This window comes from Narcine bancroftii, chromosome 10 (genome assembly GCF_036971445.1).
Source record: "Narcine bancroftii isolate sNarBan1 chromosome 10, sNarBan1.hap1, whole genome shotgun sequence".
Taxonomy (NCBI): Eukaryota; Metazoa; Chordata; class Chondrichthyes; order Torpediniformes; family Narcinidae; genus Narcine; species Narcine bancroftii.
The window spans coordinates 2,500,749-2,526,358 of NC_091478.1; the positions used below are offsets into that span (position 1 = coordinate 2,500,749).

The 25,610-nt window shown below is 37.5% G+C and overlaps 1 protein-coding gene across 14 annotated transcripts in view; it reads right to left on the reverse strand.

Annotated features, from left to right (window-relative positions):
• The window catches only part of LOC138744075 (adhesion G protein-coupled receptor A1), a 558,919-nt gene that overhangs the window by 515,561 nt on the left and 17,748 nt on the right, over positions 1-25,610 (reverse strand). For 2 of the 14 annotated variants that reach the window (XM_069899571.1, XM_069899570.1), the window contains exon 1: positions 10,910-12,246. The exons of 11 other annotated variants lie outside the window; for them this stretch is intronic. In XM_069899571.1, the coding sequence (XP_069755672.1) occupies positions 10,910-11,127 (218 nt within the window). In that variant the 5' untranslated portion in view covers positions 11,128-12,246. Of the gene's footprint in view, positions 1-10,909; positions 12,370-25,610 lie in introns of those variants that run through there. One more of the 14 variants, XM_069899583.1, reaches the window with a different exon arrangement.

Here is a 25,610-nt window from a genome sequence, read left to right on the forward strand (position 1 = left end):
GTGCAAAATTGTTACCTATGCACAAAAATTAATAAGAAGATAATGAGGACAGGGACCATGGGAGGTCAACCATTAGCCATACGCCCTTTTCAACGTATCCAGATCGACTTCACAGAGTTACCTCAAGTTCAAAGATGGAAATATCTGTTGGTGATAATAGATCACTTTACCCGATGGGTAGAAGCCTTCCCAACAATAAATACTACAGCCTCTACAGTAGCTCGCCTCCTCCTAGAGCAGATAATCCCCAGATATGGTATAATGGATTCTATAGACTCAGACAGGGGTCCACATTTTTCTTCAAAAATCCAGCAATTGATTTGTGATGCATTACAGGTCTCTTGGAAATTACATACCCCTTGGCATCCACAAAGCTCAGGGAAGGGTTGTAAACTCTGCTAATGCCATCATGGGTATTAGTTTTCCCTCCATTAATGACACTTTTAAGAAGCAATGCCTCAATAAAGCAGCATTTATCATCAAGGACTCTCACCATCTAGGTCATGCCCTTTTCTCATTGCAATCACCAGGGAGAAGGTACAGGAGCCTGAAACTCAATGTTACAAAAACAACCTTCACAATCAGATTTCTGAATAATGAACCTATGGACACCACCTCACTTTTTCACTCTAGTTATTTATTTTTAAATCTTGTATTTATTAAATTATAATGTTTAATAATTTTGCACCTTGTTCTGTGCAATACAGCTGCCACAAACCAACCAATTTTTGACACATGTTCATGACAATAAACCTGATTCTGATATTAATGTGCCACAACATCAATCTGCTGAATGAACTTTGACAACAGGTTATCCCTGCATGAAAACTTTCCCAATTGTACTGCCAAAAACAAATACCTATTATCCAATAAATATGGTCAAAAGTATAAAATGTGTTTCTTTTGTTGCCCTTTAAACTTTATTTTAATATATATGACCTGCAATAATAATTACATCTCAAAGTTCCTTTATTTTCATGTTATAAAAATCTACATTTAACTTCAGAATTAACTATTTTCTGACTAATGAAATATGTAATTAAATTGTGAATTGCAATAAATATATTGCAATGATTCAAAATATTATTTCATTATATACTGTGCTTAATTCCAAACTAACTTGCAAAGACATTTAGAAATGTCAAAGAGCGATAGAAGTGGGAATAGAAAAAAATCTCACAGATGCAATACAAAGTATTCCTAACCCTAACTCTGTAAGGTTGGGACTGGCATCAACAATGGATTAATGAGACAATGGATTAATGAGAATGTTCTACCATTCTCCACTAATCTCCAGAAAAAAAGAATCTTACAATTCCACATCAGTCTTCACCTCTTCACAATGAAGATTGTCATCTTCTCTAATTACAGCTTTATTGTATGTTTGTTCTGTATTATCTGATTGCAAACATTGATAAATAATTTACTAAAAATTTTGCAGAGGTCACTGTGGAGTGTTTCCAGCTGTGACATCTTACACAGATGTTGGGTGTTTGTCACCATAAGAAAGAGAATTCCACTTCTCAACAAAATCAACTTTGAGTTATATAAATGGTGAAACATCTTAAACTGGGGATTTAAATGACATCTTAAATAGGACCTTTATGAGACAAATGTTTACATCAAGCCACTTAAAGAGCAAATGGGACAGATGACAAAGGCTTTATCAAGGAGTTAAGCTACAATTACCATCTTCAGGGAGTAGAGTAGAAAGGGAAAGAGATCAGGTGCTTTAGACCAGCCATTCTCAAAGGGGGCACAGAACATTTAAGTAAAAACTTCACCTCACATAATATAAATTATTTATATATATATATATATATATATATATATATATATATATACACACATATATATAGTCTGTAGGAGAGAAGAATGGAGAAAAAAAAGCAAAACTTGACTGATTCACAGGGAATAGGGCCCATAAATTTTGAGCTGAATCATAGGGCAATCATTGTCAAAAATAAGGCTGTAAATGGCTACTTTAGACCAAAAGACCTGAAGACATGATCAACAGTGGGGAATTGATGACCATAGGGATGCACAAAAGCCCAGAATTAAGAAACGCAGAGATCTTGAAAAATTGTCAGAATGAATCATTCATGGTTTAAGAGTAACGAAATTAAGCTTATACCCAACAAACATGGGCCAGTTTCACATGCGTGAGAACTGAATGGGAAAATGGAACCAGTGTTCAAGCAGAAAAAGGTTGCATTACCTTAAAATGATGTCAACTGCTATTTTTCAATTGTGAACGTGGGAGAAATTTCTACCGTACCAAGGTTGCGGGTGGGGGTGGGTGGTAGGGAGCATTTTGTTTGCTCATTTGGGTTTTTTAAGTTTGAGATTTTTTTCTCATGTCTATCTGTTTATAAAAAAATATATGGCTATTTTGCTTCAATAAAAATATCTTTGAAAAGAAATTATTGTTAGGTCTTGGCACACTTCCTCAGAAGTCAGTAGCCAATGACTGTATTTCTCCCCCCCCCCCACCCCCACCCCCTCTTTTTAAGATTTCTTTGCCAAGGTTTTTAAATAACCATCTAATGTGTGATGATGTTACTGCCCAGAAAGTTACAGACCAATGTGCATACTGGATGCAGAAGCGTCAAGAGGATCATTTATGTCGGGTATAGGGACTGTGGGGCAGTAAGTGAGGACCAGAGGGACTCTCTCCTTGTTCTGCACTGTGTGCATCTATAAGGAAAGGAGGAAATGAGAAAAAGAAGAGAGGAAACAAAAAACGATGGAATTAACAACTAAATGTTAGATAGGTTGGTGTATAAATTAAATAATAGACGGAAATGTTGCCTGGGGCTTGAGAAGGAAATGAATAACAAGTAACAAAGCACTGACTTTCCCATCACTGGTGAGGCACACTGTAAAAATCATAGCAGGATTGATCACAAGCATCACAGCCTCGAGGTGAATGCAATGTTAAAGTAACCTCATTTACATATAAATTATGCAAACACTTTCACTCCATAGAACAGTAGATGCTTTGGTCTGTGTAAGACAACAAAGTTTCTGTCAATTGACCAGGAACAATGGAAGTAGTGAGCAGACACAGAATTGCTGGAGGAACTCAGCAAGTCAGACAGTATGTCCAAACACTATCAGGACTAAGATAAAATTATATAAATAAAGTGTGAAAAATCTGGAAGAGGAGCCCAGAAGTGATAATAACATAGGGCAGAAGGTATAGGAGGTGAAGAAACAGATGGAGGAAGGAATCACTGAGGGCAGGGAGGGGAAGAAAAGCTAGAGGAAAAAAGTACAGAATAGGTAAAGAAGAGATGGAAACAGCACTTATTTTCTCATATTTCTTCCCTAATTTCACCTCCCCCAGTGCAGAACAAGGAGAGAGTCCCTCTGGTCCTCACTTACTGCCCTACAGTCCCTATACCCAACACAAATGATCCTCTTGACGCTTCTGCAAACTTCAGAGAATCCCCTACCAGCCACATGTTCTTCACCACCCCACCCCCACCTCCATCCCTATTTGCTTTTATAGGAAATGACTCTCTGAGACCTAGTCTGCCCTTTCCTCCCCACTCACCAAGTCCCTTATGTACTTCCCTCACCTCCATCCAAGGCCATAATCAGACCTTCCAGATGCGGCAGAACTTTACTTGTGCAGCTACTGCATTCTGTGTACCTCGTGTAGACTCCTCTGCATCAGAGAGAGCAAATGCAGATTGAGTGATTACTTTGCCCAACTCCTGTGCTCTGTGGGTCTAAATTTGAGCTTCCTGTAGCCAACTATTTTAATTCCCTCAAACATTGATCTCAGGGTGAGGTCAATTGTTAACTTGAAGAACAACACTGTATTTCCCCAAATTAGCTTAAATGTAGCGCATGATCATTATTTTATTTTTATTTAATTTTAGGAATCCCCAACCAGTTTCCATCTCTTCTTTACTTCATCCTGTACATATTTTCCCTTTAATTTTTCTTCTCCTTGCCATATTACTTAACATTTTCTGAAGATATTTCCCTCTGTCTTGAGTTTTTTACAACTGTAGTGGAATCTGATCAAACTCAAAAATACAAATCTAGTCCATCACAGATCATGGTTTTATTTTAATGCAAAATATTATTTTATATTTTGTGTAATATATCCAATTTAATTCATGACTGAATTTAATTCTAACACTATTTGCTGATGTTACTTATGTTACTATATAAGGAATTGTGAATAATGTCTGCGGTTTATTCAACCATGTGAAAAGAACGTGATTTTAAAGTGGAAACAAAAACATGAACAAAATATTTATCAGCACCTGCAATCAAATTATTTGGAATGGATATTACACAATATCCCTGAAAAGAGCTTTCAGTGTAAAAGATCACACAAGAAATTAGGGTTCTTATGAATTTTTTAAAAATACTTCAAAATGTATTTCTTCTATAGGTTATTTGGGAATGGAATAACACTCACTCATTAAAGAGCAGAAAAAAAATCAAAATATATTATGTCTTCTGCACATAGTTAAACCTTTGCATTTCACGTATTTATTCTTTGTAAGCATTCCTCCTGAAAGAAGCAAGCATAGTTTTGATAGGTTTTAACCATATAAATCTGATATCCTTGAACAAACTCCATATGCTTATATCCTGATTAGCATCAGATTGGGATAGGTACAAATTTAAAACAAACTATTTTATTTTAGGGGAAAGGATGATCAAAGTCCTTGATGTCTTTCATCAGAAATAAATCTTCTAATGACTGCATTAATAGAGGCACAATTTTCAGCCTCCAGCCCATCCTCTCAAAATCAGAATTTATTGAACCTGTACTGAACAGGTCACAATCGTCACTGTTTTGTGCAAAAACTAGGAAGAGGAGCAAGTAGGATTGATTACAGATGTAATAATCTTTCATTTAAATTATTAAAGAATTCAAAATCTGTACATAATAAAACTTATTTCTTTTTTCAGACAATATACGAAACCTTACATTTTGGTTTGGAATAGCTGTGAAGACTGTCCAATATGGATATCTCTGGAATCTAATTATGTTACAAACTTTTCACTCATTTCTCTCCTTGGAGCCTCACTTATGATATCTCTAAATTAACTCATAACCCAATGGTTAAACATACTTTGAGGATATGGATAGAATTTAGAAAACATTTTGGTTGAATGACATTTTCTCTTTCTAGTCCTATTCTTTCTAATTATTTATTTATATCTTCCATGATTGAAGCAACTTTTAAAGAATGGCATCAATTGGGCATTAAATATTTTAAAGATTTATTTGTTGAAGGGAGTCTTACTTCCGTTGAACAACTTTCAGTTCAATACATCTACCAAATACCCATTTTTTTCGTTATCTACAGATTAGAGATTTTTACGATCTCGATTACATATATTGCTAAGAGGACTGATAACAATGTAATTGATGTAATTTTTAATTTACAACTGTTTTAATAATGGTTCAATATCTAACATTTATGATATGTTGTTGGGAATAAGAGAGGCTCCCTCAGATAAAATTTTAAAAACCTAGGAACAAGACCTACAGCTTTTAATTCCTGAAGAAACTTGGAATGCAATTTTCAAATTGGTTAATACCTCTTTTCATGCCCTCCACTCTTCCCTACAATTTAAAGTAGTCCATAAGGCTCACATGTCCAATGTAAAACTATCTTGTTTTTATGTGGATGTATTTCCTCATTGTGATATATGCAACAATGGAGATGCCTCATTAATTCATATATTTTGGACATACCAGAGCCTTGACAAATATTGTATTGAAGTATTTCAAACTTTTTCTGCACATTTTAAAGTTAATTTAAAACCAAATCCTTTAACTACTTTATTTGGCATTATTGGAGAGAGTGACAAAATGTTAACGTCTTCTGAGCAACATGCATTAGCTTTTATTTTTCAATGACTAGGTCTGCGACATCATGTCATGTTTAAACTTGAAGATTAGATGCTTAATTGAATGTATGAGGAATCTTAAGAGAGGAATTAGGAAAGCTAAAAGAAGGTACGAGGAGACTATAGCAAGCAGGGTGAAAATTAATCCAAAAGGGTTCTACAAATATGTTAATGGTAAAAGGAAAGCGAGAGACAAAATTGGTCCCTTAGAGAATCAGAGCGGAAAATTGTGTGTGGAGCCTAGAGAAATGGGGGAGATATTGAACAGTTTCTTTTCTTCGGTATTCACCAAGGAGAAGGATATTGGGATATGTGAGATAAAAAAAGCAAATTGGGTAAATATGGAGAATATAGTGATTACGAAAGATGTAGTGTTAGGGCTTTTGAGGAATATAAAGGTGGATAAGTCTCTGGGACCAGATGGGATCTTCCCCAGGACATTGAGAGAAGTAAGGAGGAAATAGCAGAGGCTCTGACGGTAATTTTCCAAATGTCATTAGAGATGGGGATAGTGCCGGAAGATTGGCGTATTGCGGATGTGGTTCCGTTATTTAAAAAGGGTTCAAGGAGGAAGCCTGGCAATTATCGGCCTGTAAGTTTGACATCTGTGGTAGGTAAATTAATGGAAAAAGTTCTTAGAGATAGTACTTATAAATATCTGGATAGACAGGGTCTGATCAGGAGCACTCAACATGGATTTGTGGGCGGAAGGTCCTGTTTGACCAATCTGATTGAATTTTTTGAAGAGGTGACTAGGAATGTGGATGAGGATAGCGCGGTGGATGTTGTCTATATGGACTTCAGTAAAGCCTTCGATAAGGTACCACATGGAAGGTTAGTTAGGAAGGTGCAGTCTTTAGGTATAAATTTTGAGATAGTCAAATGGATTGAACATTGGCTGAAAGGGAGAGGCCAGAGAGTGGTAGTGGAAAATTGTCTGTCAGGTTGGAGGCCGGTGACCAATGGTGTGCCTCAGGGATCTGTATTGGGCCCATTGTTGTTAATAGACAATAGACAATAGGAGCTGGAGTAGGCCATTTGGCCTGTCAGGCCAGCACCGCCATTTTAGATCATGGCTGATCATTACCATCAGTACCCCTTTCCAGCCTTATCCCCATAACCCTTAACTCCGTTACCCACAAGAGTCTTATCTAACTCTCTTTTGAACATAGTCAGCGAATCCGCCTCTACCACCCTCTGTGGCAGAGCATTCCACAGATTCACACTTCTCTGGGTAAAAAAATGCTTTCTCATCTCCGTCCTAAAGGGCCTACCCTGTATTCTTAAACTATGCCCTCTAGTCCTCGTTATATACATTAATGATCTAGATGATGGGGTGGTGAATTGGATTAGTAAATATGCAGACGGAATATGCTGTGGAATAGTGGATAATGAAGAAGGTTTTCAAGGATTGCAGAGGGATTTGGGCTGCTTAGAAAAGTGGGCTGAAAAATGGCAGATGGAATTTAATGCTGATAAGTGTGAGGTGCTTCATTTTGGTAAGAAGAATCAGAACAGGACATACGTAGTAAATGAGAGAGCATTGATGAATACAGAAGAGCAGAAGGATTTAGGAGTAACGGTACATCGTTCCCTGAAGGTAGAAACTCACTTGAATAGGGTGGTGAAGAAGGCTTTTAGTATGCTGGCCTTTATGAATCATTGCATGGAATATCGGAGTTGGGAAGTGATGTTGAGATTGTATAAGGCGTTGGTGCAGCCTAATTTAGAGTTCTGTGGGCAGTTCTGGTCACCTAATTATAGGAAGGGTATAAACAGAGTGGAGAGAGTGCAGAGAGGATTTACCAGAATGTTACCTGGGTTTAAGCATCTAGAGTACAGGGAGAGATTGGGCAGATTAGGTCTTTATTCTTTGGAGCGTAGAAGGTTGAGAGGGGATTTGATAGAAGTATTTAAGATTATGAAAGGGATAGACAGAGTGGATGTGGATAGACTATTTCCGTTAAGAGTAGGAGAGATTGAAACAAGAGGACATGAGTTAAGAGTTAAGGGGCAGAGGTTTAGAGGTAACAAGAGGAGGAACTTCTTTACTCAGAGAGTGGTAGCGGTATGGAATGAGCTTCCGGGAGAAATAGTGGCGGCAGAGTCAATTTTATTATTTAAGAAAAAACTGGACAGGTATATGGATGAGAAGAAGGTGGAGGGTTATGGTCATTGTGCAGGTAGGTGGGACTAGAGAGGAGTGTTTGGTTCGGTGCGGACTAGAAGGGCCTAATGGCCTGTTTCCGTGCTGTAATTGTTATGTTATGTTATGTTAATTTCCAATTTGAATTTAAAATTTCCAACACTGTGGGGACCCTTTTTGAATTAGTTTCATAATCTTTGATTTGTTATGAAGGTATAAATGTTGACTAACAAGCTAATTTATCACTGATAAGAATTCTGAATTTCTTTTTAGTTTGGCCTGTGGGTTTAGATTTTTTTTTAATAATATAATAGCAATACAATATAATCTGTTTGATTAAAAAGTGGAGTAGCTTGGATGAAATGATCTGATTTAGGTGTAATTTTCTTTAAATTTTAAAATAGATCCATTTGTACTCTGTATTTTTGGATGTGAAATTTCATTGTTAATAAAAATATTAAAAAAGAAAAAATCAACTACCATTTGCTCTATCTATACCAATCATAATTTTGAATACCTCCATCAAATCTCCCCCCCCCCACCCCCATCCTTTTCCACTCCACAGTATAAACTTCTATTTAACCGTTGCCAGTAACACAGTTCAAATACTGGCAACATCCTAGTAAATCTTCTTTACATTCTTTCAGTTTTATTGATATCTTTCCTGTAGTTAGGTGTCCACAACTGTACACAATGTTTCAAATTTGACTTCATTAATATCATACACAACTTTACCATAACATCCCAAATACTTTGATTTACAAAGTGTCAAAAGCTTTCTTTACAATCCTATCTACCTGTGACTACTTTCAGGCAATTATATTTCTGAATTCCCACATCCACCCTTCCCACCCCCGTTCAACCACACTCCTCAGTCCCCAACCATTTACTGTGCATGTCCTACCTTGGTTTGTCCTTCCAAATACAACACCTTACACTTGTCTGCATTTATCTGCCAATCTGCAGCCCATTTTTGGAACCAGTCCAGGTCCTTCTGCAAGCTTTGAAAACTTTCCTTGCTTTTCAGTGCACCTGCAATTTTGAGTCACCTGAAAACTGAAAACCCCAGGAACAGGCCCTTCAGCCCATGTGTATGTGCCAAACATATGCACAAATTAAACTAAATCTGTGCTGCTTGCACATGATCCATATGCCTCCTTCAATGCATGTTCAGGTATCTATCTGGAAATCCTTTATTTAGTGATTATCGTATGTGCCGCCATCATGACTACCATTTAAAGCATCTATTGCTGCTATGGAAAGAAATCGTCCTGCACTTATATAAAACCTCCCAACCTCAATCCGTATCTTAAATGTGTGTCCTCTAGTATTTGGCATTTTTACTCATGATAAAATTTTGACTGTCTACGCTATCAATGTCTTTCATTATTTTTATAAACTTCTATCGGGTCTGCTCTCAGCCTTCAACTATCCAGAGAAGCAGCTCAAGCTTATCTTGCCTCTCCCCACAGCACATAATCTCTAATCCAAGGAATATCTGAGTAAATATCTTCTGTACCCTTTCCAAAGCTTCCATCTCCTTCCAGTAATAGGGTGGTCAAATTGCACACAATCCTCCATGTACAGCCTAACCATAGTTTTATATTGCTACAACATGACTTCCTTTGACACTCAATGCATCACCCAATGAAAGCAAACCTATCACACTCCTTCTTTATTACCCTATCTATGTGTGTGGACACTTTTAGAAGCTATGGACCTGAACCCCCAGATCCCTATATACATCAATGCAGGTTTGAAAAGGGCAAAGGAATCCTTTGCTCACCAAATCACTGTTCTACTGCTGACTCAATGGGAAGTTCAGCAATGGAGCAGACATTCAGATGTGCTGGCAACCGACATCCAGCTCCTCATTTGTGTCTACAATGCAGTGTGCAAACTTGAAAGTCTGAGATATGCCAACTTTTGAATATACAACTCAGTCAGCACAATTTGGGCTAATAAAAAGCTACATTAACAAAAACAATTTTTTTCTCCAAGCAGAGTATTTTTATTATGAATCAATTAATTATTTATTTGGACTAAAACCCATGCTGTAAGACTCCTGCAAGTAGGCCTCTGTCATCAGTTTTGCCTTCCATAAGTATTAACCTGTCCAGAGATGAGGATATTCTAAGAGTGCTCAGGTGGCTGGATCATGTGATACCTTAAAAGCTTCTAATTGTAAATGCCAACTCCACCAACTGTCTGAAGACTGGTACAGAACTCCTTTAGTGCAATCCTCAAGCTTTTGCATTAAGGGCCCAAAGAACCTGCACATGAATTATAACCTTTTAATGATGTAAAATGAATTCAATAAACATGAATTAGGTGTGATCAGTCCAAATTCTACCTCTACAGATGTAACTATAGACATCTTGAGTATATTACTGGGTGCAGGACAGTAAATGCAAAGTACTAGTTAAGCAGTAATATTTGTACAGTATAATTTTAGATATGAAAATACCTAACCAGTGAAAATACAATGAAAAAAAAACACCCTTTCTTCCTAATGGGATCGACACAGTGTATCTACTGGGGAGAAAAGACATTAACGAATGATCCTGGGCAAGGTTATCATCGGCAAATATGAACAGAACATTTATTGCTGGGAAGATTATAATCTAATTCGGTTAAATAACTATAATTTTACATACAACATGCAAAATGTATTAAATGCTTTGGCCTCTTTTCAAACATCAGATTCACGTTGTCAGCGAAAAGTATAAGTAGCAGTATTTCCCAAATGATAATTCTACAGTTAGGGCACGCTTTTCAGCAGATGATTTAACCATAGAGTCTTGAAAGGCATTGATAGGACAAGGGATATACACGGTGGTGCGATGCTGTGTCGGAAAGAACTCTTGTACTCACAGTGCCACTGTTTTGCTGGGCAGAAGGCTGGGTTGCAAAGTTTCCAACAACTCTCCGCGACTACACGCCACTTTTATTCGGATAATTTGTCTGCTAGGTCCCTTCGAACGCTCGCTGGTACAGCTACAACTATCTACGATTAAATCAGGGCAGTTTCTGTTCGCGGATAATATTCCAAACAATCCGGCGAGTAACCGCATCAAATATAAAACTTTCATCGTGGATCAGTCGATTTCTTTAATCTTGGTCAAATGTCGTTTGAAGTGCTCATTTCTGAATATTTCCGGGACCAGCAGGTTATTGACCATTCTGGCCTCTTCCTCCCTCTCTCTGACAGTCTGCAAACTTCCCAAAGTTGACCGATCTGATTTCTGTGCCAGCGGTTTGCTTCTCGCCAAATATTGATTCAGACTTGCTGGCCCTTGGGCCGAGAAATACAGTGCGGTTCACATGACTGGAGTGAAGCGTTTTGATGTGTGTCACTGAAATGAGAATGTTACACGATTTCCGTCCAACTTCGCGGAGCAGTAATGACAGCGCTGCCGTTCTCCAAGAAGTTTAAGTCTTGCTTCTCGCGGTTGGAGCGCTGTAACCCATCCTTTAAATCTGCTTTCTTCACGAGAAACATCTCATCGTTTCTATCCTCACCGGTGCCCAGTGTGAAGACTCCGTGCACAACAAAACTTCCCAAGAGATCCAGAAGAGTTCACAAACGAACAGGAGGGAGCGGCAGATCCAGATGTGCTGAGACCGCTGCATCAGCCGAGCTGTCAGTGTCCTAACGCGCCGGCAAAGCAGTGGCTGCAAGTCCGCCGCAGCGCCCAGCCCCCAATCGCCTTGCCTTAAAGTTACAGGACACCTCTCAGTCGGCTCATTGTGGGAACCAAGGTACAATTCGGCAGGAGTTGCAATGGTTCACTGACGGCACCGCGTTTTCTCCAGCACTGTCTGCATTCGATTCCAATCGTGTTCGCCCAACAAAGTTCATCAGCTGCACTCGAAAGGGCCCCAGTGCACAAAAGAAAACGGTGTGTGGACGCGCAGGGAGACAGGCTGCGATTCACGTGACTGAATACGACCAAAATTACTGATCGAAATCTGTGTTGTTCCGTTACTTTAACGATCTGTCAACAATTCAATGGGGCAAAAATAAACGTACCTCCACATGTTTAAGCGAGCTTCAACTTCCACGGGTTCTTTTCTAATAGTTTTTAAATAATTGGGTTTTTTTTAAAAAAGGTAAATCTTGGGCACTCGGCGTGGAAAGAAACTGGAAGAGGCTGGACGCAACACCTAAAAACTGAGCGTGTCTGGTCACTGATGAATCTATGTTTTTTTGCCTCGTCTATTTTCGCTTGAATGGAAGGGGAAGGAGCAAACTGGGACTTCATAAAACGCCACGAATCATCAAAGACCGATGTCACTGTTAGTGGCACGAGTCAACCCGGCAACTCCAGTTATTCTTTACTTGTTGGTCTTGTTAACAGATTATTTGAATCTGCAGATTCGTTTTCACAGAACACGTTTCGTGACCACGGGAATTGGCCAGACAATTTATGTTGTTTTCAAGGCTTGAAATAGTTCAATTCCATCCATAGCTCGGTCGCAAACATACGTATCAACCAAAATCACTGAAGTCGATGGTTTGCACTAATTGGCTGTGAAGCACAAAAGTCTGCAGTCCCTGTAATTGTCGTAAAAACGCACAGAAATCTGGAGAAACTCAGCTGGTCTCGCAGCATCTATAGGAGGTCAAGATCTTTTACCTAAATTGAGGACCTGAGCCCTTCAAGGAATAAGAAAAATGAATAAAGACTAAAGACTGCCAGAAGGAGGAGTCCAGATGAATAAAAGGTGTTAATTGAATATGATAAGAGGAGAGATGGGAACCGATTTTGGCTCCGTGAAAGGAGACGGGGAAGGGGAGGAGGCCAAGAGGAAGGTAGGGGATTTAATGGAAAGCAAAGAAGTTGATATTAATGCCATCCGGTTGGAGGATGCTCAGATGAGGTGTTGTTCCTCCAGTTTGCAGGTGGTCTCAGTCTGGCAGGGCACGAGACCATGGACAGACATGCCAGCATGGGATGGGGAATTGAAATGTGTGGCCACTAGGAGAGCCACACTCACGCGGCGGACAGAGCTGAGTTGCTCAGCAAAGCAATTTCCAGTTTGCACCCAGTTTCTCCGCTGTAGAGGAAACTACAATGGGAGCACCAGATGCAGTGAATTCAGTGGTTCTCAACATTTTTTCCATTTGCATGCCACCTTAAGTAATCCTTTACTAAACACAGAGCACCTAGAGGTAAGGGATTACTTAAAGTGGTATGTGAGTGGGGGAAAAAGGTTGAGAACCACTGCAGTAGATGATTCCTACAGATGCCCAAGTGAAATCTGTTCATTTAATTGTATTAGTATACAGCAAAAATGTGCTTCATTTGAATTTAAAATAGTTTAGGACAAATGTAGTTTTGAAAATACAAATTTAAAAAAAAATCTATTACAGAAGGATCAGTTGATAGGGGGATCCCATTTTAATTGAGATACTGCTTCAAGTGATGTAATAGATTACATGACATGATCTGAAAAAGTGCAAGAAGCTCTTCCTATTGTCATGCCAGCACCCCTCCTTCAGGCAAAAGGACAAACTGGTCACACTTTGCCTCACTCTTTTGTGCACAAAAGACCGCCATTCAATGCATACAGATTGCATTGAAATAATGTTGAAAGAGAGAAAGCAGCTTTATAAATATAATTCTTCACAGATTTTTTAATATTTTTCAGAAAGTTTCTTTCCATATAGTTACTTTATCTTTTGCTATCTATCTTCATTGCATTCCTACATGTCCATTACAACTCAATTACTTTGGTGGCAATATCTTCAAAAAGCACCAGTGTTTCATGTCAATAACAAAAGGGGAAAGAATAATCCATATGATCCAGATGGTGAGTGGGTTAATTCTCTACATAATTCATGAACAAAATAAATATTAAACGACAAAAATAATGGGTTTTGTGATATTGCTTTGTGTTAATCCTAAAAGGATACAAACTATTTCTTCCACAAATATACCATAATGATAACATCAATTAAAATCTAAAGTACATTTCCCAATCGTACATTTGAAATTCATTGTGCTAAATAGTTTTGAATTTTGTAACTTTATTTCAGTTCTCTTTCCAACCTCATGAATGTCATTTAACTACAACTTTCTCTGATTAAAAATCTAGCGATTTTGTATTCTTTCTTTGGCTTGGCTTCGTGGATGAAAATTTATGGAGGGGTAATGTCCACGTCAGCTGCAGGCTCATTTGTGGCTGACAAGTCTGATGCGGGACAGGCAGACACGGTTGCAGCGATTGCAAGGGGAAATTGGTTGGTTGGGGTTGGGTCAGTTGCAGCGGTCGCAAGGGGAAATTGGTTGGTTGGGGTTGGGTGTTGGGTTTTTTGTCAGTGAGGTGGGCTTTGTGGTATTCTTCAAAGGAGGTTGCTGTCCGTCGAACTGTGAGGCGCCAAGATGCACGGTTTGAGGCGTTATCAGCCCATTGGCGGTGGTCAATGCGGCAGGCACCAAGAGATTTCTTTAGGCGGTCCTTGTACCTCTTCTTTGGTGCACCTGTCTCGGTGGCCAGTGGAGAGCTCACCATATAACACGATCTTGGGAAGGCGATGGTCCTCCATTCTGGAGACGTGACCTACCCAGCGCAGTTGGATCTTCAGCAGCGTGGATTCGATGCTGTCAGCCTCTGCCATCTCGAGTACTTCGACGTTGGTGATGAAGTCGCTCCAATGAATGAGTTTATTAACTATCAAGCTTTGCCAATTGCTGCCTTGCTGTATTCAAACAAGGTAAATAACAAAAACCACTCTTCCATCTCTTTCTGAACTATGTTCAATTTGCAAAATCATGAACCTAAAAGCTATTTTTTCAACTTGCTTTGTAAATTGTAGTGAAGTAATCCAATTCCTGTCTAAAATGTGTCTGGAGCAGTGGTTCTCAACCTTTTTCTTTCCACTTACATACCACTTTAAGTATTCCCTATGCCATAGGTGCTCTGTGATAGTAAGAGATGCGTAAAGTGGTTTGTGGGTGGAAAGAAAGTTTGAAAACCACTATTTTAATCATTCCTGATTGACTCATTATGTGCACAGTTTCAGAACTCCAAAGGAAATGGGCCAATGACAATTTTTCTCAAGCAAAATATTTCAGTAACAATCGAGTCTTGAGCAGTGATTCTCAACCTTCCCTTCCCTTACTAATGGATAGGGATTACTTAAAGTGGTATTTGAGTGGAAAGAAAAAGGTTGAAAACCACTGATCTGGAGTCTTCAAATTATTTAACCTAATTTTTTGCTGCATTTTATGATATTGAATCTGGTCCAAAATTTGATCCTTTTAGGTTTCATTTAGTTGACCTTGGATGGTATTAATATGGAAAGTTACAATCTATCTGATAGGAGGAATTGTATCATCTCAGTTTTCTATTCATAAATACTATTTCTTGGCCACTCGCTATTAAGATAGATTTAGACTTACTGTGTGGTCCTTTTAGGTTTCTGATGACTGTTACCAGAGGAACTGATTCCATCACAAGTTAGTAATCACAAAAAAGGGTTAAGAAAATGTTTAAGTAAAATTTTTACTTTAATCTTAACATTTATTTCTATATTTGTTTATGATTCAAAATAATAAAATTTCATCAGGTTTTAATTGGATGGAAAATATTTAAACTGGTCCATCCTACCAATATTAATGCTGTAATTTATGAGTCATTATGCTGGAATTGGTTGAATAAAGTATTTTGTTCATTATTTTATTTTGTAATTTTTTTTCTTCCATGCAATTTACAAAATATTACTCATCTATTTATTGAATTGATTATTTTATTTCCTTAGAGTTTCCCAATTTAAAGATTGGTTATTTCCTCTGGTTTGTTCTTTTCTGCAATGATTAAGGGTATTATCGCCACCTGGTGTTTAGTAACTGGAAGATCATAACGGACTGGGTCGTCACCATGGGTGAGCAGCTCATTTGATAATCACCAACGACTATGTCCCTCCTGAGGGTTACACACTCATAATCAGACCTATTTGTTCACTTTTGGACTCACATGAGGTTAGATCAGTTTTGTATCAGATTTTAATAGGACAGGCAAAAAAAAGAAGCATTTTCAGCTGAACTGTTAGGGTTGGGAAAAATCATGAATTTTTTTTTAATTACACTACATTAATTTACAGCAGTTTCAAAAATGTTGAACTTAATTTATGTTTAGTTTTTTAGTTTTTTTTTCAATAAAAATGTTTCAATTGTTTCTAAATCTCTGTAATCATTGGAGAAATCAGAGAGTTGTCAAGACTTTTGATAGAACTTTGTTAGAAGGCCATGGAGATGATCCTGATGGGGTCTTGGCTTCCACTGCCTGGTCACTGTGAGCAGACTGCTCCACCATGTGATGGGATGGCAGTGGTGCCACAAGGATTTTGGGAGGTTTGTGGTTTTAAAAAAAGTAACAGTGGCTGCAGTCTGTTACCTAAGAAGTGTACACAGGCCATTTTGTGTATGACCTGAGCCAATGCTGCCCTTTTACCTGTAGTTCCTTACACACTGCAAACATTAAACAGCATAAATGGCAGCACGCTTGAGTCTTCGGTGTATATTTACTGGAGCAGAGATAATAAATCAGTTGATAGATTCCTGGTTTTGATTATGTCACATGTTGCTGAATTCTTAAAGGAAATATTACAGCCAAGGGGGAAGAAAGGTAAAAATGTAAGATTTATTGAATATAATGAGTTTATCTACTGAAGTTCAATGTAAAGATACACCAAAATTCTTACTTGATGTAGCCAAATAGGTATGCAAGATACACCAACTAAAATAGTATGCATTAAATTACCACAATATGCCAAGACAGTAAAATAAATGATAAATATAAAAGGATAGAGAGATTCACAGTTCCAGCTAGTACAAGGTCAAAGAAAAAGAGTGATGTTTCAGTGGTGCAAATGTATCTTTGTCGGTCCTTGTCAAATTTATGGTTCCAGTTTTTGTTACATTATTAGCGTTTAGATGTTTTGATGATTTTTATTTACTTTCTATACATTAACTTTTCATTGTTTTACATAGTTTGTGCATAATTCTAAATGTGAGAGAAGTACAGAAGCATTTAAGAACATAAGAAATAGGAAAAGAAGTAGGCTATCTGGTCCATCGAGTCTGATCCGCCATTCAATAAGATCATGGCTGATCTGATCATTGACTCAACTCCACCCACCTGCCTTTTCCCCATATCCCTTAATTCCTTTTTTATGTAAAAATCTATCTAACTGAACCTTAGATATGTTTAATAATGTAGCCTCAACCACCTCCCTGGGCAGAGAATTCCACAGAATTGCTACCCTCTGGGAAAAAAAAAGTTTTTCCTCATCTCTGTCTTAAATCTACTCCCCTGAATCTTGAGGTTGTGTCCCCTAGTTCTTGTCTCACCTACCAATAAAAACAATTTTCTACCTCTCTTATCTATCCCTTTCATAATTTTATACATTTCTATAAGATCTCCTCTCATTCTTCTGAATTCAAGTGAGTATAATTCCAGACGATTTAGTCTCTCATCATAGGTCAACCCTCTTTTCTCCGGGATCAACCTGGTGAACCTCCTCTGGACTGCCTCCAAGGCCAGTATATCCTTCCTCAAGTATGAAAACCAGAACTGCATACAGTATTCCAGGTGCAACATGACCTCCCTGCTCTTGAACTCAATTCCTCTAGCAATGAAGGCCAACACTCCATTTGCCTTTTTAATAACCTGTTGTACCTGCAATCCAACTTTGTGATTCATGCTCAAGCGCTCCCAAGTCCTTCTGCACTACAACATGCTGCAGTGTTTCCACCATTTAAATAATATGCTCTTCTATTATTCCTACCAAAGTGATAACCTTGTATTTACTAACATTGTATTCCATCTGCCAGGCCTTTGCTCACTCACCTAACTTAACTAGATCCTTCTGCAGCCTCTCCACATCCTCTGTACCATTTGCTTTTCCTCTCAATTTAGTATCATCCACAAACTTGGCTCCACTGCACTCTGTCCCCTCTTCCAAATCATCAGTGTAAATGGTGTAAAGCTGTGATGGGCCCAGCACTGACCCCTGCAGCCCCCCACTTCCCACTGTCTGCCAATCAGAAAAACACCCATTTACCCTGACTCTCTGCCTTCTGTCAGTTAACCAATCCTCAATCTATGCCAATATTCTTCCCCCCGATTCCATTCATCTGTATCTTATTGATAAGTCTCTTGTGCAGAACCTTATGAAATGCCTTCTGGAAATCCAAATATACAATATCAAACCTGTTCCCCTCTATCTACTGTACCCATTATATCCTTAAAGAACTCCAGCAAGCTTGTCAGACAAGACCTGGTCCTGGCCCTTTCTGAATCCATGCTGCATCTGCCTGACGGAACCTCTTCGTTCTAAATGTCTTGCTATTTCATCCTTAATGATAACTTCAAGCATTTTCCTGATTACAGACATGAAGCTAACTGGCTGATAGTTACTAGTCTTCAGTCTACATCCCTTTTTAAAAAGTGGGGTGACATTAGCTATCTTCCAATCTGCCAGGACCTGCTCAGAATCCAGAGAATTTTGGTAAATGACTACCAACACATCAACTATAACTCCCGCCATTTCCCTCAGTACCCTGGAATGCATCCCATCAGGACCAGGGGATTTATCCACTTTCAGTCCCATTAGTTTGCTCAGCACTATCTCTTTTGTAACAATTTTAAAAAAAATAATCAGGGCCCCAACTTCCCTTCACATCCCTATTACTATTCTTTGGCATGCTGGACATGTCTTCCACTGAGAAGACGGACACAAGATATTTCTTCAATGTTTCGGCCATTTTCTCATTACTCAATATCAATCTCCCTTTCTCATCTTCCAAGAGATCGATGTTGACTCTAGTCACCCTCTTCCATTTTATATATTTATAAAATTTTTTGTAATCTGTTTTTATATTTTGTCCTAATTTACCTTCATAATCCTTATTCCCTTTCCTTATTTCTCATTTAATTATCCTTTGTTGCCTTTTAAAGTTTTCCCAGTCCTTCAGTTTCCCACGACTCTTGGCTACTTTGTACACGAGCTTTTAATTTTATACTTTCCTTTATTTCCTTAGTTAACCAAGGCTGACTCTTCCCGCTACAGCAGAACCACTTTTTTTGGTCCTGGTGGTATAATTTAATGTGTTTAGTTGGTAATACACTCCACCAAGTCAGCAGTGTTTCAACACAAAATATTTTTAAGACTGAACTTTAAAACCATCTCTTCAGAATTGTGCCTGGACTGTAATGGTTTTGGGTTTTTCCCCCACACAAATATAAATTTACTTAACTCTAAACTTAACCCCACTATGTGTAAGATTTTATATTATTAATGGTCATTAATAAAAAGTATTGCTTTGAAGATACCATTGTCTTATTGAATTTCTATTGCTGTTGGTCTATGTCATAACAGGTGAGTTTAATGAACTACAAATGTCCAAAATGGTATGAAAATTAATGTGGAGGCTGATATATGTCTTGTATGAATTATATTTTATTTTAATCTAAATTGTATTTTAATTGTCCTGTACTTTTGCTTCCAATCTTATAGTAAATATTATTTGAACTAAGTTTTGTAAATAAAATAAATTACTGCAACAATTGTGCAAGTAGCACAAATTTTCAATCTGTATAAATGAACAATAAATCAGCTAAGTTGGGAATTATTACTTCAAAACTTTTACTTAATGTCACAGAGGATGTAGAAATATTGAGCAAGTTTTCCAACTCTCTGTGATCATGCACGCACGAAGACTATTCACATCACACATATTGAACTCGTTTTTGTATGTTTTATTGCTGCTGTCAGCCACATAATATTGAAAGACTATGCTTTTCAATTTGCTGTCTATCACTGACTCTTTTCAATCACTTGCTTGGGGATATTAGAGACTGACAACATACATCGATAGTCAAGTTATGCCTTTATCTGTCAATCAAGAAAGCTATGCTGTCTGTCTCAGATTATTATGCCTATGTAGTGAGCTTGCCAACTGAGTGAAAGAACGAGGCTTGGAGTCGGTGGGCTCGTTGGACTTGTGAGCTTTATTTTGACCAGCATGTTGCCACTTTCAAGGCATTCAAAGCTCCCTCCCCGCTGGAAACCACGTCATCATGATGTAAGCGTGCATGTGAGCCCTGAGGTTTTACCGGAAAAGAAGGCCATGTGACGCTATCTTTGATGTGGCTGCTCCGATGGCATATGCGTAACTCGGAGCCGGTTCACCTGGCTATCAGATATGTGCGTCGCCACTCCTACTTCCTTAATCAAGAATTGTAGAAAGATACAGTTATGCCATACAATGGACTTCTCCAGCTCATTTTATAACTAGCAATGTTGTATTATTAATTACTTATTATAATTCATGATAATTTTATACTGAATGTGTTTCCCTGATTTACAGTACTTTATTTTACTTCTTTCACAGAATCATGGAATTCCATTCAAGATAGAGAATTGCAGGACTGGGATTTGTGAGTTCATTTTACCAATAGTTAGATTTGGTGGATTAAAATTCACATAAAATCACAAACATTAAAAATTTACAAATCACATTGATGTGATCAGTGGTAGGCAACAGATTTCCAAAGAGGCTTATAAACAAGTGATGGGCTAGATGAAATAAGTTAGTCAGTCTTTTTCCAAAGTACGGGAATCTAAAACTAGAGGGCAGATACAGAACCACAGGACATCACAGCGCATAAACAGGCCCTTTTAGCCCTTCTTGTCTCGCCCAAACTTTTTTTTTCTTGCCAAGTCCCACTGACCTGCACCCAGTCCATTGCCTTCCATACCTCTCCCATTCATGTACCTGTCCAAACTCTTCTTAAATGCTAAAATTTTGCCCACATTCACCTTTTAAGCTGGCAGCTCGCTCCACACTCCCACCATACACTGTGTGAAGAAGTTCCCCATAAACATTTCCCCTTTCACTCTTAACCCACTTTTTCTGTTTTTTTTCACTCACCCTCAGTGGAAAAAGCTTAACTACATTTATTTTGTCTATCCCCCTCATCATTTTAAATAACTTTATCAAGTCTCCCTCAATCTTCTATACTGCAGGGAATAAAATCTTACCCCATTTTACCTTCAGTCCAGGAAACATCCTAGTAAATCTTCTCTGCACTCTTTCTATCTTATTGGCATCTTTCCTGTTGTTAGGTGTCCAAAACCTCTCAGTACTCAAATTTGGCCTCACCAATGTCTTATACAACTTTACCATAACATCCCAATTGCTATTCTCAATACTTTGCCAAAAGATCTCTTTACAACTGTGATGCCATTTTCAGGAAATTATGTATCTGTATTCCCAGATCCATCTGTTCTACCATTTACTGTGTTTCCTTTCTTGATTTGCCCTTCCAAAATGCAACATCTCACACTTGTCTTCATTAACTTCCATCTGGCATTTTTCTGTCCATTTTTCCAGCTGGTCCAGAACCCCCTTCAAGCTTTAAAAACCTTCTTTGACGTCCACAACACCTCTAATCTTAGTGTCATCTGCAAACTTGCTGATCCAATTTACCACATTGTTGTTTATCATCTATATCAATGATCTGGATGACAATGGTCCCAGCACCGATCCCTAATGCACACCACTAGTCACAGGCCTCCAGTCTGAGAAGCAATCATCTACCACTACTCTCTGGCTTCTCTTGTCCAGCCATTGTCAAATCCAGTTCGCTACTTCAACACGAATACCTAACGTCTGAACCTTCCTGACTAACCTCCCATGTGGTACCTCGTCAAAAGCCTTAGTAAAGTCCATGTAGACAACATCCACAGCCTTTTCTTTGTCAACTTTCCTGGTAACCACCTCAAAAAACTAAGATTGGTTAAACATGACCTACTATGCACAAAGCCATGTTGACTATTTCTAATCAGTTTCTGGGCTACACAAATAATTGAATATCCGATCTCTTAGAACACCTTCCAATAATTAACCTACTACTGACATCAGGCTCAACAGCCTATAATTTCCAGGGTTCCTTTTTGGAGCCTTTTTTAAACAATGGAACAATGTGAGCTACTCTCCAATCCTCTGGCACCACACCCATGGCTAAGGATATTTTAAATATTTCTGCTAGCACCTCTGAAATTTCTACATTCACCTTTCTCAAGGGAATATCTTGTCAGGCCCTCGGGATTTATGCACCTTTATTTGCTTTAAGTCAGCAAGCATTTCCTCCTTTTTATGAGGTTCATGACCTCATTGCTTGATTTTCTTACTTCCCATGACTCTGCTGGTTTCCTGAGTAAACACTGAAAAACAAAAATTTAAGATTCCCCCCCACATCTCTTTTGGGTCCACACAAAACTGGCCACTCTGATCTTAAAGGTGAGAATGGAAATATTTAAAAGGAACTTGAATGGCACTTTTTTCACACAGAGGATAATGGATAAATGGAATTGTGCCAAAGGTATTAGCAAATAAAATAAACGATTGTTTTCTGGAATTAATAAATATAGACCAAATGAGCTTTGTTAAAAATAGACCAACCTCTGAAAATATAGCAAGATTATTAAGTATAATTCATTTAACAGAAAAGAAAAAGGATTTAAGTGTTGTGGTGGCATTGGATGCAGAAAAAGCTTTTGATAGACTAGAATGGAACCAGTTATTTAAGATTCTAGGTAAGTTTGGTTTTGGACTAAATTTTGTAAATTGGATTATAAAAATCCTAAAACTAAAGTAATAACTAAAGAACAGATATCACAATCATTTAATATAGATCAAGTAGGCAGGAATGTCCTTCATCTCCAGCTTTCTTTGCTTTAACTATAGAACCTCTTGCACAAATGATTCATGTGAATCAGCAATTCAAAGGTTTCATGGTAAATCAAACCGAGCATTAGATTAGTCTATTTGCAGATGAGGTGTTGGTATATTTAACTTAACCACAATTATCACTATCTAGACTTTATAAACAATTGATAGATTATGGAAGAGTTTCAGATTATAAAATAAATTGGGATAAACGTAAGGTAATGGAATTAGTACAGGGTGATTATTCACAATTACAAAAAGATATTCAATTTAAATGGACAGATATTGGAATTAAATAGGGATATGTACAGATAATTTGAAAAGTCTATATAAATTAAATTATATTCCATTATTTAAGAAAATAAATGAAGATTTGAAAAAAGGGATAAATTTATCTACAACTTTAATTGGAAGAGTTAATTGTATTAAAATGAATATTTTTCCAAGAATTCAATATTTGTTTCAGACTTTACCAATCTCTGTACTTCAATTTTTTTCAGGATTTAAGTAAACAAGTTAGGAAATTTCTCTGGAAAGGTAAGATGGCAAGAATATCACTAGAAAAATTAACATTGAAATATGAATTAGGCTGATTACAACTTCCTAATGTTAAGAATTATTATAAAGCAGCACAATTAAGGTTTCTTCTTTCCTTATTTGGGAATATTAAACCATCATAGGTTGAAATGGAGTTGAATAAGATTGGAGAAACTATACCTGAGGAATTTATTTATAAATGGGATGCAAGGTTAATGGTTACTAACAGAGGTGCTCCATTATTGAAACATTTGATTAATGTTTGGAATAAGGTTGTTAGAAAATTATGGAAATATTTTGTCATTAAAAATGCTATTAATTAATAATCATAATTTTATCAAAATATATATTTTTTAATATTTGGCATTCTAAAGGAATTTCTAAAATAGGGTATTGTTGTGAAAATGGTAGACCGATGTCATTTGATCAATTAAAAATTAATATCCCATGTAATACACTTTGTTATTTTCAATTAAGAGTTTATTTAAGAGAAAAATTAGGACCAGTTATAGTTTTAAAAGATCTTACAGATTTAGAACAGTTGATTGCTGATGGAATAGTCAAAAAGTTTATTTCAATAGCATATATGATGTTACAAGAAAAAACCTCCTAAATTAGATTTATTTAAGTCAAGAGAAAAATGGGGAAGATTTAAATATATCAGTAGATATATTGGTCAAAATTTATGTAAAGAGGTTATGTTTAATACAATTAATGCAAGATATAGATTACTTCATTATTTTTTTTACGTCAGTTATATATTACACCTCAGAAAGTGAATATGTCAGATCAATGTTTTAGATTTGGTTAAGATATTGGAACTTTTATTCATTCCACATGGTCTTGTTCAAAAGTTTAACCTTTTTGGATTTCTATTAGCAAGTTTTTAACAACAGGTTACAAGCATTTTTCATTGAACCCTGAGTTATTATTGATGGGAAATTTTGAAAATACAACTACTTTTAATTAGAATTTCAGTTGTAATTTGTTAAATTAGCTTTGGTGATAGCAAGGAAATATATTGCTGTTACTTGGAAATCAGATGTTTCATTAACATGAGGAGGATGGCAAACGGAGATTCAAAGTTGTATTCCATTAGAAAAAAATTACATATAAATTACATATAATTTGAGAGATAAATATTCTGCATTTTTACAGATTTGGAGTACATATGCTTGAACATTGGGTTTGAAATTATAACTAATTCATTTGAATCTTCCAGACCAGAGAAGTCTTCCCTTAAAAATAAATAATATTTCTTGTGAAATGTTTTTGTGATCTTCCAGCATTTTCTGAAGCAATCCAATTTAATGTAGGTTCTAATGATGTAGGGAGGAATAGAGAAGAGGTCCTGAAAAATGAGTATAGGGAGTTAGGTAGGGAGTTGAAAAGAAGGACCACAAAGGAAGTCATATTGGGATTACTGCCTGTGCCACGCAACAGTGAGAGCAGGAATAGAATGAGGCAGAGGATAAATGCACGGCTGAAGGGGTGGAGCAAGGGGAAGGGATTCAAGTTTCTGGATCACTGGGACAATTTTTGGGGTAGATGTGATCTGTACAGAAAGGACATGTTACACTTGAATCTCAGAGAGGCCAGGATCCTGGCGGGGACATTTGTTAAGGCTATTCAGGAGACTTTAAACTAGAATGGTTGGGGAGAGGGAACTAAATGGAAGAGAACAGCAAGGAGAAGGATAGATTGCAAACAGAGAAAGCTTGTCGACAGTGTGAGGGTGGGAAGGCAGGTCATACAGAAGGGAGATACTCTGTACGAAGACAGAGGGGAGATGATAGAAAAAAAACATAATAGAGTTATTTGTAAAGATAGGGGCAAACAGGGAGCAAGAAGTGGGAAATCTCTGAAATGCATATTTTTAATGCTAGGAACATTGGAAGGAAGGTGGATGAGCTGAGGGTCTGGAATGATACTCGGCAGTATGACATGGCAGTGATTAGTGAAACGATTGCAGTGAGGATGTGAATGGTAGCTAACTATTCCTGGATTTTGGTGCTTCAGATGTGAGAATCAGAGGGGCAAGAGGGGGTAGTGTAACATTGCTTGTCAGAGAAAATATTACAGCAGTGATTAGGCAGGATATATTAGAGGGCTCATCCAGGGAGGCTACTTGGGTGGAATTGAGGAATAGGAAAGAGGTAGTCACCTTTTCAGGGGTGTATTTTAGACAACCTAATGGGGAATGAGAACGAGAGGAGCAGGTTTGGAGGGAGAAAGCAGTTTTATGTAATAAGCACAGGGTTGTGATTGTGGGAAATTTTAATTTTCCAAATATA